This window comes from Bufo gargarizans, chromosome 5 (genome assembly GCF_014858855.1).
Source record: "Bufo gargarizans isolate SCDJY-AF-19 chromosome 5, ASM1485885v1, whole genome shotgun sequence".
NCBI classification, from domain to species: domain Eukaryota; kingdom Metazoa; phylum Chordata; class Amphibia; order Anura; family Bufonidae; genus Bufo; species Bufo gargarizans.
In genome coordinates, this window is record NC_058084.1 from 174,166,392 (window position 1) to 174,180,969 (window position 14,578).

At 43.6% G+C, this 14,578-nt stretch overlaps 1 protein-coding gene across 3 annotated transcripts in view; it reads left to right on the plus strand.

Annotated features, from left to right (window-relative positions):
- SUGCT (succinyl-CoA:glutarate-CoA transferase) overlaps positions 1-14,578 on the plus strand; it is a 942,268-nt gene that overhangs the window by 99,486 nt on the left and 828,204 nt on the right. For all 3 annotated transcript variants that reach the window (XM_044293705.1, XM_044293704.1, XM_044293703.1), the window contains exon 7: positions 10,209-10,300. In XM_044293705.1, coding sequence (XP_044149640.1) covers positions 10,209-10,300 — 92 coding nt within the window. The remainder of the gene's footprint in view (positions 1-10,208; positions 10,301-14,578) is intronic.

Here is a 14,578-nt window from a genome sequence, read left to right on the forward strand (position 1 = left end):
CTACCGCTCTGGCCCCATTGACTGCAAACATGCCGAGAGGCCGCCGGAATAAAACTATGACGAGCGGTAGTCCGGGGGCACACATGCACTAGCGGCAGCACAGATCCGACAGGCTGTTCACCCGCCGGAACAGCCTGCCGGAGTTCCTTGCCGCTGGTGTGAAAGTACCCTAAAGCCTTTAGCCCTGAGCCTGTTCTCCTGAAGGAGGTAATCTTTCCTGAAGTATCCAGTAGGTGGGAGACACAGGGCAGACAGCAGCAGCAGCTGACAGAGCAGGGATGTGTGGCCAGCACAGTGACGTCTCGTGTCTACATACACAGATCTGCTATCTCAGGCTTGTGCACGAAACATCATCAGAGCAGAGAGAGAAGCTGACATCACAGGTCATGTGACCCTCAGTGAAATCTGAGAAAGGAGCAACTACAGATGCAGTAAGTGCATGGTAAAGCTGTTACATTTGATTAGTTAGAAACATACAAAGAACAAAAAAATAACTTGGACAGCCCCTTTAAAGAGAAAGCAGGTGCAACTTAATCTCCCCCAAAAGCATGGTAGGCAATGCCACAACATTGGAAATCTCTCTGGCATAGATTCTATTATAATTCATTGATCATTAGGAACTCATCACATATAAGGCTGTGACACCTCTCACACTACCAAAGATCACTGTGTAGCAGTACAGCCATAGAACTCTAATGGGTTTGCAGAGCAACTCGCAAGTCGCCGGGACCGACCCCACAATGGCAAAACATCCAACACGAGCCACACCCAATTCACTTCAGTGGCTGCACAGTGATCTTTAGTTGTAACCAAGATCGCCGTGTAGCCCCAGCCTAAAGCACTTGCGAAGACACTGTTACACATAGAAAATCTGTGAAGGTTACTGAGAACGAGTGGTCCCAAATCCCCTGAGAACTGAGAAACACTCACATAAAAATATTTATTCTTTGACCTGTTAAAAAGGTAAGAACGATATATGATTTAAATTATAGTGAAGGTGATCTTCTTACTGATGGCTGTAGTAGTGAGTTATCACATCCTTCTGATCCTCAGCTGTCTCATGTGACTCACACTCTGACTCTCCAACTGACCCAGCATCCTATGTATGAACAGGATGTCCGTTTCTCTGTTCATTCCTATGGGAGCCTCAATGTCAGTCGTTTAAGAATGAATAGAGAAACTAGCTTCCTGTCCACACATAAGTCACATGACACAGCTGAGGATCAGAAGGGAGAGGATAACTCTCGACTACAGTCACTGCTAAGAAGATTACCTTTATTACAGTTTACTTCATGTATCCTTCTAAAGACAGTAAAACATTTTGTTGGAGCCCTGGGAAGTTATTGGGCTGTTACCGGCGCTTCTATTCACTATATTGGAGCCATATTGGTAATTTTTTCTCTTTTTTTATGTTTCTGTCCATACAAATTAGATAACCTTGTGCTTAATGGTATTAGAAGCATGGAATCTCACTCTCTGTCTCACAAACTAAATATTTCCTTTCTGGATTGTTCATTTTTATGGCTCTGATTGTAATTTTCTATATAAACATTGCAATCATTTTATAATATATACACTGCCCAAACATTGCTCATGCTGCGGTTTACAGTAATGTTAAATTTTTTTTTACTGTTTTTCTTGGCCTGAGCAAAAGATCTGTTTAAAATAACTATATACCATGCAATGCATGTGTACCATAGAAAGGGCTCATGCACACAACCGTATGCCCTCCGAGAAATATGGTTCATGAGTAGGGCATATGTCCTGGAGCGGCATACATCGTGCGCACGGGAGTGCACAGCATCATAGGTTAGTATGATACTGTGCGCATCGGGCTGGCCGCTGGACTATTGTCCTGCACTCATATGATCCTATGGGCGGCCCGATGCGCACAGTATCATAGTAACCTATGAGGCTGTGCGCTCCCGAGCGCACAATGTATGCCGCTCCGGGACATATGCCCTGCTCACGGACCGTATGTCTTGGAGGGCATACGCTCGTGTGCATGAGCCCAAAGCCTAAGGAAATGCCCAATTGTTTCAGATGTCACTGCCTAATAAAATGAGAAAGGAGAAGGCCACACACTACCAACGTATCAGAAATGTGAAATCAAAGTCAGCTCCTGAGAAATTGATGCATAACTTAAATAATGCATTTTGCCGCTTGTTTACAATTAACTCCAAAGGTTGTTTTATGAAATAAACCAAAGACATACGTGTGATTTATCTTGCTCTTCTAACCCTTTCATCAAAGTTCTTTCCCATAACCGTAAGCATAGGAGAACATATTTTGGTACAGTTGACGCAAATAGATTTCAAATGGATGTTAATGCATCAAGGAAACAATGCAGCACTTAGCATCAATTGGGTGGATTTAGGAGATAATTAGGATGGGAATATCAATGGACCAGAGGAATTATTTGGAAATTACTTTGTGATCACTTAAGACAGAAGTGCTGCGGGCTGTATAACCAGTCAAATGAGAACCAGCATTTTTCATCTATTTAAAATGTAGTCTTATCACGTAGCCTTTACCATCTATCTGTTAGGAAACGTTATGGGGCACATTTATTAAGAATGGCATTTTAGACGCTGGTCTTAATAAAGGCCCATAGCCAGCAGTGGTTCCGCTGAAGTTATCAAGAGGCGCCGGCCTCTACATAACTTTGGTGCATCCTGCGCCAGTTCTAAATGTAAGAAAGCTTCCGAGCCGTCTCACAGTTAGACCATTTTCTACGCCTAAAACAGGCATAGAAAATGGTGAATAAGAAGGGCCTGCCGGCCTGTCCCCTGTCCCCTTCCCTGTCCACGCCACGTCCACAATTTTAGACCTGGCGTGAGCAGGGCAAAGTCTCAGATAATGGCACAGCTAACCGTTGCGCCATCATCTGTGTCTGAAATACACCTAATTTAGGCCTCATTACGCCTAATTTTGACCCTGGTTGCTAATCAGATTTGTCAGTCTGCCTTGCTGTTACATAGTATGTGTAAGGATTCTTTGGAATATATCCATGACAAGATGGTCGGTGATTCATCTGTGAAGATGTCTGTGAAGGATACGTGTTTGGTCCATGTGTTGGCTTTTTGCCCTCTGTGTGTCATCCTATTTTGAGGACACTGCTAGTCTTTCCAGAGCATCTCCTACTAATGGTCCATGAAATCCATACATGGCATCCGCGTTGTGTCTGTCCTGCAGACTGTAATGTACGTGGGGGAGCCATAAGCATGGCATCTGTGGTGTCTTCACGGACCTGCAGTCCACTGAAATCTGCTGTGTGTGAATACGAACATTAAAGTCAATGGTATGTGAGTGGTCAGTGGAGACCATGGACAGCACATGACGTGTGAAAGAGGCCTTATACTTGTATCCCTCAATTATGGAGGATCTTTTAATAAGGCCTATGTGTCCTGTCATTCACAAATTGACATTGATAAATCGACAACTGGGTTTTCCCATTACCCTTTCTCAGACTCTGTGAGCACTGATTGGACTGTGCACCCCAACTGCTAATTCCCAGTTGTCCGTTTATTCATATATTTCTAGGAGGAACAGCAGAGCAACAACACAAATAATAGTTCTAAGTATAGTTGCTCCAGAATAGAATTATTTACAGGTCTGGATTCTTTTTTTATGTAACTCTGTGTTGTGACACTCCTCTATTATTCCTACTAGTTTACGAATGAATTGCCAGCAGTCTGTAATAAAGGTCCAACTCAGTGTTACCAGTTGGGGGAGGGGTGTCCCTGCAGAGTTTTACACCATCCAGTCAATGCTGCCAGTGACAGAGCATGGACACCCCTCAACTAGTAGCACTGAGTCGGACCTTTATTGCAAATTTCTGGCAATCCATTTATAAACTAGTAGGAATAATTGAGGAGTGTCACAACATAGAGTTACCTGAAAAGAAACTCCAGACCTGCGAGGAAATATATAAGTAGATATTAAAGGGAACCTGTCACCTGGATTTTGGGTATAGAGCTGAGGACATGGGTTGCTAGATGGCCGCTAGCACATCCGCAATACCCAGTCCCCATAGCTCTGTGTGCTTTTATTGTGTAAAAAAAACGATTTGAAACATATGCAAATTAACCTGAGATGAGTCCTGTATGTGAGATGAGTCAGGGACAGGACTCATCTCAGGTTAATTTGCATATGTATCAAATCGTTTTTTTTACACAATAAAAGCACACAGAGCTATGTGGACTGGGTATTGCGGATGTGCTAGCGGCCACCTAGCAACCCATGTCCTCAGCTCTATACACAAAATCCTGGTGACAGGTTCCCTTTAAAGCAGACATGGAGAGCTGATATGCCAAAGTCTGAGATAACAGTGCTCAGCTATTTTCAGCAGCCGCCTAGAAATGAATGGAGGCTGGCTGTGCATGCGAGGCTGCTCTCAGCTCACTGGACATACTCACCTATCTGACACTGATGACATAATCTAGTGATAGGTCATCAATTTCTAAAATGAGACAACCCCTTTAATGCATGCTGCTGGCAATGAATTAATAAATGTCTAGTAGGAATAATAGAGGATAACAGAATTATTATTGTATGGGGAATGCAGTTACCAGGAAAGGTGACAGGTCCTTCTTAAATTTCCACCCCTTTCCCTTCCTCTCACCCCAACAGGAAACAAGAGCCAGAACTAGTGGGGTTTTATCTGTCTGATCTTTGTTACCCCTGAAATAAGCGGCACCAGGGATTTCTAGCTACTTCTCCTAAGGAGCTCTGAAAAATGAAAGGTGAAATCTGATTGGATGCTCGGGGCAAATAAGCCAGTTTTGATAACTCTCTCCCAGTATATGATTTTGTCCATTGCGGTCTGTTGTTTATGACCCACTTTATACCGGTTCTCTTGTTCTCATATTCCCAGAATTGCGAAAGTGCAACTGGGTGTGATCTTTGTAAAAGTTTGTTGTAGCCAAAATGGAAAAGAACACAGGCTCAAATACTAATGATTAATTCATTCATTTCCTCGACAGAACAGTAGATGGCGCTGCTGTGTCACTTAGAACTTTGGTGGCCTATCTCATAGATGATGGTTTAAGAAGTTTCTTTAGCACTGTATGGACAGAATAAGTATACATACAGCTTCTAGAAAATATTTAGATCTTTCTTTCCTTCTTGCATTAGTATTATATAACTGAATCATAAAATATGCCACAAAAATAAAGAGCTAATCAAGCTGATCGATATGGAAAGGTTTCCAACTTGTAGAAAAGCCCTTATTTAGAATATATTCACGCTTCCTTTTCACAATTCCCAGTTTTAGTTCATCATATTTGGCAGGCTTTTTGGACTCTGGATATTTTTTTGCAAGACGCTCTAGGCATGACTTGGCAAGATCTATTAACAAATGTTCCTCTTTGGAATAGCTGCCTTATTCTATCATTTGCATCACGAAGCATGTGCTACTCCTTCAGAATTTGTCACCTGCGTGTCATCGGTATCTACCTCGGCCAACCCAGTCATGCTAGCCTTAATTCTCCTGTAGTGTGGGACAGACTGAGCTGTCAATCAGAAAGCCTGCACAGTATATGTGGTCATCACATCTAATGCTTATTCACGACTTAGGTTGCTTATAGGGAAACTTTAAAAAGAACCTGTCACCTAGAAAACGCATATTAAACCGCCAGCATTACCTTATTGAAGTCTGTAGTATGATTCCAAAGCTGTTTGTGTCTTTGATTCAACTGCCCGGGCTATGAAAATTAGGGTCAGGAAATCAAGGGGGCAGCCGCTTTCTCACTTCAAGTCAAGCTTACTATACCGTCTTTCCTGCCCCTTAGCATTTGATTGACAGAATTTCCTTCTCCCTCAATGCTAGACGCTTGAGCATAGTCTTGTGTATGCACCGTGTGCCTGCAATTCTGGAGCCTGCGCATTGTTTCCCACCACTGTGCGCTAGTTTTCAGTGGCTCATTGCGCAGTTGCAGGCTCATGTGTGCGAGAGCGCCACTACATGATCACGCGCTCCTTCTCCAAGAGGTGACGTAAAAGCGCGTGATTGTGTAGTGGCGAGCTCACACACATGAGCTTGTCCCTGAAAAGTAGTTCACAGCAGCGGGGAACATCATGGTCCTCAGTGTGGTATGTGGCCAAAGGACGGCCACTTCATAGTAATTCCCTAACGGAGCTAAGCTGCACAGTAAAGCAGGACAAACAATGTCTCTCTACATCATTGCATGAAGCTGACACAGAGACACTTACTGTACATGAGTGCACAGAGCAAGGCATGGCGGCCTTACACTGTGTCAGTGACTGAGAGGGTGAAGATTCTGGTTCATCTATGGAGCTGAGAGAGTAGAACTCTGCATAAGAACTGGAGGTTCAGCACTGGAAATGAGGGGTTCACTTCACACCCAAAACACATATGACTGACAGCACAGTCACTTCTCACCTAAAGTCACTGTCACTTGCAAGTTGCTTGCAGAGGAATGAAATCCTGACTCCCGTGGCACAGGACACTAAAGTTTCTCTGCTGGGCACTAGGCAAGCCAATCATCAGCAGGCTCTACAAGCACTGCTAATGCTGATTGGCCAGCCCAGCGCACAGCAGCGAGACAACATAGAGTGCTAGTCGGGACTCTAGTGGGGGCAGCGCTAGCCACTGATGATGTGCTGAGCCTGAGGACAGGACAGAGGGAGCTGGAAAGCAGAGCCCCAGACAGGGACTCAAAGAGGACCTATGACTACTCCTTATGTAGTGTCCCACTAGGTAATTGTGGGCACTACACAAGGGTCAATTGGGCCACGTTGTTCCCCACCTTTTGTGAAACATGGTCATTGTATATTGTATGGTATTTTAATGTGTATTTTTCCTGTTATCTTCTGTACCAGGCCTGTTAGGGGTAGTTCCTCCTCCTAGGCAGTAGAGGGAGCTAGGGAACCCCCTATATAGTTAGGCCCAGACAGGAAAGAGTCAGTTCAGTTTAATCCAGGAGGCTAGTTAGTGCAGTCTAGCCTGCCTGAGTACCTGAGCAAAGGAAGCTCAGAAGTCAATCCAGGGGAAGAAGCTGCCTCCTGAAGAAACCTAGTTCCTTTAAAAGTACAGTGCAGAGCCAAGATTTATCCAGCCAAATAGAGAGCTGAAGGGCAGAAAGATAGTTTACAGCAAGGAGATATATACCAGATGAAGGTTTCCCTACCCAAGGATAAAGCCAGCAATAGGGCATACGGGCCTTGGAGAAAAGCCAGACAGGATCTAAGGAAAATACAGCCTGATCTGTAAGTGTTATTCCCTCTGAGTATCTTGCAAGGACTTTGACTGCCATTTATATAAAGCCTGCCTGTTACAACCTTTTACATGTGGAACTAACTAAAGACTGTAAATAGTTGAACTGTTCAGTAAAAGGAAGTTCTGGTTCACTGCAACTTGTGTTCCTCAATTATTCCTACAACAAATTTATGTGCCACCGTTACCAGCACTGGCGTCACGAACTATAAGGGATCTTGCCACAGGCACATTAAACCTGCAACACCCAGGGCACCTCACCTACCACCGGCCTGGTCCCTATACATAGAGAGTGCCCCAGAGGATCTATGTGCCAGCCTCTCCATTACTGCTGTACGCCTGCCCAGGGTATATAAAAACTGTGAGTACCAAGAACACCCTCGGTTTAGTAACTACCCCAGTGACCTCACCATTCGCTCACCCTGCAGGGCTGCGTACTGCACTGACATGCCTGTTTTAATAGCTTCATGCATTCCCCATGTAATAATAATTCTGGAGCATCTGTTCGTATGGCTCTATGTTGTGCCATTCCTTTATTATTTCTTCTAGAAGTTATGAATCAGCTGTTAGCAGTCTGCAGTCCCTCCCAACTTGTTACCTCCACTCTGTACCCTTACTGCTAGCAATTCATCTATAACTTCTAGTAGAAATAATACAGGAATGGCACAACATAGAGCCATAAGAGTAGATGCAGAATTATAGTTACATGGGCAATGCATGTAGCTATTAAAACAGGTATGTCAGGAGCCGTGAAAGGTCCTCTTCAAGACAGGATAGAGAATTAAGTGTAATTAGGAGGCAGGGCCTTTTGTCCTAAACCATGCCACCTTCCTCCAGGGGCCCCATAGCAGCTATGTGGTCTGCCTCCATTGAAGGTACATCGCTGACTGTACTTTTTTTTTCTTTCCAATAGAATCTGTATAAGGCCCCATGCACACAACTATATCCCTTTTGCGGTCTGCAAATTGTAGATCCGCAAAAAATATGGATGTGGTCCATATTTCATCCCCATTTTTTGTGGACTCGTAGACTTCAAAGGTTATGTGGTCCAGAGATAGTTTCTGTCAATACAAAACTTTCCCCTATCCACAGAATATCTTGGATCACCACTGATCGCGAGTACTGGATCCTGTGTCCCTATATGAATGAAGTGGCAGGTCCAGCATACACAAAGCTACTCTGTTCACTCTCTATGTGAACAATGCCTATCTATTTCCAGAGGTCCCATAGACATTGAATGAAGCAGAAGGGAACATGGTTGACCTACCATTCCTTTTCTTTGGGGACACAGGATCCCGATTCTCATGATCATGGGGGACCCAGCAGTCCCCACCAATCAGATACTTTTCTCCTATCCTGTAGGTAGGGGATAAAAAAATAAGCTGGGCTGTAAAACCAAAAAGGCCTTCACTATCTGATCAGCAGGGGTCCGACACCCTGCACCCCCATTCAGTTGACTATGAAGATTCATAAAGAGGCTCAGACATACGGATGTAGCAGGGTTAACACACAAATTTCTTAACTCATCGCGTTATCTTGAAACAAAAGCCATTGAAAAGCAATTGAAGGTGCCTAAGACATTTAGTTTGGATAAAACGTCTCATAAAGCATGTGTGTTAACTCTACTACATCTGTACCACTACATAATATACACTGACTTCTTATTAACTGCAAAATATAAAAAGTTAATTACATGTTCTCATTAGAATTCATGGCACTGGTCTTAAATGTGTCCCTGTGGATGATGGGCCTTTCACTCATGAAGAGTCAGGCCTTCAGTACTCAGGAAAGGAAAAAAAAACAGTTGAGGAAACCTCTAGGGAACCATGGCTGAAGGACTGCCCTTCCCCTAGGTGGTGCAGGAAAACGATGGCACGTGACAAGAACGGTATATTTTTCATTGAATCAATGGTGAATGTCAAGTGCATTGACTTCTGCAGAGACCAAGCCTGGAATCTGCCTTTGAATGCAGCAGGAAACTCACTTCTTCGGTGAATACATCTTACTGCGGAAAGTCCGGTGAATGACAAGTCCAGTGGTGAAGGCAGAGACCGAGCCCGGAATCTGCCTCCTAATGCAGCAGGAAACTCACTTCTTTGGTGAATACATCTGTCTGCGGAAAGTCCGGTAAATGTAAAGTCCAGTGGTTATTGCAGAGACAAAGCCTGGAATCTACCTTTGATGCCTCTTGCTGAATCGCAGGTCATCTGATCCTGACACGGTGGCACCATGTTGTTGACTTGTGGTAGAGTCATCTCTTACAACTGTATCCCATGTTCATTGTCGGGACAAAGTAAGACCCCCACTCTGGTACAATTGATTTACAGATGCAAAAAATATAACTAATTATGACTGAACATGAAGCAGCGGAAAAATATATGTAAGCGACACACAATTTACTCCAGGTCACTGTTATCACTTTAACTGTATTAAACTTGGGTCGACATTTCTAACAGCGATACCAATACTTATCAATGTCATTGACTGTTATAGCTGGTATTCTTTTTCTGAGACCCACTGCTGTTTTACTAATGACCTATCCTCAGGAATAAGAAATGCTCCAGAATGGTCATTTTTTTGTGGAATGCAATCGTTTTCTAAAACAGGAGGGGTGACAGGTCCTCTTTAATACAGTGCCACCTGAAGGCCTGTAGATCATGAAGATCCAGTGTTGGCCCTGACCCTTGCACACATGGATTTCTCCAGATTCTCAGAATCTGTTAATGATTTATAATACTTTGCCATTTTACATCGAGGAACATTTTTCTAAAAATGTTGACACACGTTTTTTTTTTTATTGTTAAATCTCTGCCCATGTTTGCTTCAAATGATAAAATGTCTCACTTTCAACATCTACATTCTACTGTGAATAAAATATACGTTTCTGAGATTTGCAAATGATTGCATTCTGTTTTTATTTACATATATATTAGCTCTTTAAACAAGTAAATTCTCTTTTTCTTACATGCAGGTTATGGCCAGACTGGACCTTTGTTTAAAAGAGCAGGATATGATGCTGTAGCATGTGCAATGTCTGGACTGATGCATATAACAGGACCTGAGGTACAATTCCAATATGGTTTGTAGAATTACTTTGTTGCGTTTATATTTTTTTTATAAAATAGAAATAATAGTTATTATATAGTGTTTAACATAAACAATGGTTTAGCAATCAAGCAATCTATTAGAAGTTTTGTTAAAAGGGTTTTCTGGGATTTTAGTATTGATGACCTATCCTCAGGATAGGTCATCAATATCAGATCGACAGAGGTTTGTTTATTTATTTAATATTTTTAACATTTTCATTTATTTTTAACTTTTTTTTACTTTTTTTAATGTGTCACATATAATACAATACGTCTGTATTGTAATGTACAGTATTAAGCTTATCGGCATGCCTGCCTCGGGCCAGGACTAATAAGCATACAAAGATAGCAGACCTGGGGATCTTCATGAGGCGCCTATCTGCCATGATAACTCATTGATACTACTGACCATAACATGTAAGTGGTTAAATGGCTGGGGTTATCCCTGACCCAGGGGAGGACTGGCCCAGGGGGGCCACCTGAGCCCTCCTAACGGCTACCAGCCAAGTGCATAGCGACCCTATTCTCGCAGCATCAGGTACTAATGCACCTGGCCAGCAACCTGAATACAACTGCATTGCTGTCCTCCGGACAGTGATACAGTTGGATACTGCAACAAGGGCGGCAGTTTTTTGTGCTGCACTATGGTATTGCTGGTCCTGCCTACTTCGATTGTCTCTGCCTACTTGTGCTGCACCTCCTTCTGTTAATTTGTACCTGACAACAACATGGGGCCACTTTTCATTTTTTTCCAGGGCAACTTTAAGTTCCAAGTCTGCCCCTGCCCTGAACCCAGCTATTGTTACTGGGTATGAGCTGTATGTTACGGCTGACACTTGCTGCTGATGGTACAGGCACAGCTCCTGAAAACCTTTGGCAATCAGCTGAACATATCATTGACAAAAGATGATGGGAGCAGCACACCTCCGACCCTGCATAGTGACCTCTGCATGGATCACATAGCATGTAGAAAAACACTTTCCTGTAGATGTCAGTGAGTCAGCTTCTGGTTGAAGTCTCTTCAGAGTTAAATCTCTGATCTGAAATTATCAGAGCAACATCACATGCAAGAAGACGAACCTCTTATTCTTGTAAACAAAACAGAGTAAAAAAAATGTTTTAGAACATTTTGAGATACATTTCAGTACCTAGATTTAAAGGGATACTAAACCCAGAAATCAAATGAAAAAAAGAAAAAACAACAAAATGTTAGTTAGGGTACTTTCACACTAGCGGCAGGGGACTCCGGCAGGCTGTTCCGGCGGGGGGACATCTGTCCTGCCGTTAGTTCACTTGTGCCCCCGGACTGCTGCTTCGTCCCCATTGACCCGCCGGAATAGCCTGTCGGAGTCCCCTGCCGCTAGTCTGAAACTAGCCTTAATCTCCTTATTTGTCTTCATTGGTTCTTATTTTTCAACGTCTTCTCCGCGCTCTAATGCTAGTGTCCGTGAGCCAGGGAATTTAGGAGAAGAGGCTGGGTTTATGCCCAGTTTTTGCCTACACAGTGAGCCTGGTCATTTTGTTGGAAAGAACCTCCTAGTTACTAATAGTTAATAGCTAAGGAAACAGCACCAGCAATATTACCAGTAGTAGTATATACTTAGTACATACAGCTGAATAACTAAACCGCCTAATTATGCAGTGGTAATTCCTCTCTTTACTGCATAATTGGTCAGATTTGCCTTACATCAGATTTTGAAAGCTGGATAGCATGTAGAGGTATACTGGCCACCAAATGACATATTCAAAGTTGTCCTGATATGAAATGTATCAATATAGTGTATAAAGAATGTATGTACCAAGTGTGGTCCCCATTAGATCTCTGCAGATGTTGTGACCCAACTTTCCCAGCCTGTTGAATTCCTGATTTGCGTAGTTATGCGGTGATGAAATCCTTCATATAAAAGATAGCTTGGGAGAGCACCCCTTGTATTTTTTGTTGGGTGCCACTGAAAGAGTTCTTCAACCAGACAACCAATATGGCAGAAAAATCCTGACCCTGAATGCTTAGCAAGACAGACGCTTGTCAGTGAGCACATTCCACATAAACCTGTGTTTTCTTCAATTTTGAAGCTCTCCTGGCCCAAGGCGGTTAAAATTAGCAAAGACAGAGCCAGAGACAAAGCAGATCTGGTGAGACAAGAACAGGGTCACTCAGACATAGATAAATAGCGGCAGCCTCTCTGACAAACCCGCGCAAGATGGCGCCTGATGAACACATGGACCCATGTGCTTATGCTAACTCTGACGCAGACATCTTCACTGACTCGAACACAGTAGGCGCAGCCAGGGATTCCATGCAAGTATCTCGCTTGTTCCTGAAGCAAGCTTTTTTCCCAAGCCCTCATATCAGATATGAAGGAATTGGCAGAGATTAAAAATGAGGGGAAGGAAAATGGGCACAGAGTGGAGGCTCTGGAAACCAAACAAACCGCCATTATCTCTTTTAATGCTGAGCTGGAAAAGAAATGTGCAGCTGAGTTAGAGTCTCTCTTAACACTGCATTTTCCTTAATAGAAGACCAGGAAAATCGCAGCTGGCTGAAAATTTGTATTCGAGGGAGTCCATAACACACCATCAACAACCTGCCCCCATATTTGCAGAGGTACTGGGAGAGGAGCAGGCGGCTGCTATGGTGCTGGAAAGAATCCACTGATCGCTGAGGCCAGTACCAAAACAAAACGAGCCACTGAGGGATGTGGTCTGCGGCCTGCGTAGTTATCTTTACACAGCCGCGAACCTCAAAGCCGCAATAGAAAAGAGGGACTTGCAATTTGATGGCAGGCAAGCTCTACTTTACCAGGACCTGGAATCTACCTTGAATAAGCAAAGGCTTCTATGGACATTGACAAACCACCTCAAATCTAAAAATGTTGCTATTCTTATGACTGTATGTTGTGCCATTCCTTTATTATTTCTACTAGATGTTATGAATGAATTGCTATTAGCCTTCAGTAAGGATACAGAGGGAAGGTAACCAGTTGTGGTTGTGTACCTACACAGTTTCTCTCTATCCAATCAGTGCTGCTATTTTCAGACTGTGCAGGTACACCCCCCCAACTGGTTACCTCCCCTCTGTACCCTTACTGCAGACTGCTAGCAATGCATTCATAACGTCTAGTAGAAATAATAAAGGACCGGCACAACGTAGAGCCATAAGAATAGACGTTCCAGATTTGTTATTAAATGGGGAATGCATGTAGCTATTAAAATAGGCAGGTCAGGAGTGGTGAAAGGTCCTCTTTAAGTGGCTATTCCCATTTGGACGTACCTTTGTTAAAGGAGGGAAACGGTGCACTGAGAAAACTCCAGCGGGCCAGCTTGGTCGTTGTTACCAATTCCTCCATTAGACATCACCTCCTGGATGTCTGTCACAGCTCCTGACGGTCGCCTACCTTCTCTGCCTGAAGGGAAGAAACAGCGGCCCAGTCCCAAAAAACCGGATACCTGGCTTTTCTGCGGTGATATACCACAGTCAATGTCTGACCTATTCTTTCCTCAGGATAGGTCATCAATATCAGATCAGCGGGGGCCTCACACCCAGCACCCCCGCCAATCAGCTCTAAGAGGAGTCGGCGCACGCAGTGTGTACGTGCCGTCTCCTGTCTCCCTTCCTGCTTTGCTACTATTTTGCCATAGACATAGCAGGAGTAGGAAGAGAGATGGGAGACTGCATGTGCAACCTGCGCGCGCCGTCTCCTCATATAACTGTTCGTTGGGGGTGCCTGGTGTCGGACCCCCTCTGATCTGATATTGATGACCTATACTGAGGATAGGTCATCAATATTAATAGCCTGGAGAACCCCTTTAATACGGAATGCTAAATACTAAATCTACCTAAATACATACATCTCCTCGCTCTGAAATAGTGCCATACCTAAGCAGATTTGTTTTCAGGATTCTAGGAAAGCTGGGTTAACACCTCCTGGAGCTGTAATATAAATATAGAATACTAAATCTTCCAAGATAAATCCCTCTTCCTATTCCTAGATAGTGTCATAGCTAGGCGGATTAGCATTTCAGGTTCCGGTCAAAGCTGGGTTACAACCGTGTATAGCTGTAATAGAGATTGCAGAATACTAAGTGTACTAAGACAAAATCCCCTCCCCACTCCTAAATAGTACTATAGCTATGCAGGTTTGCCTTTCATGGTCCTGGGAAAGCTGGCTTACCATCATGTGGAGCTGTAATAGAGACTGTATAATAGTAAATCTATCAAGATAAATCCCACTCCTCACTTCTAAATAGTGTGAAA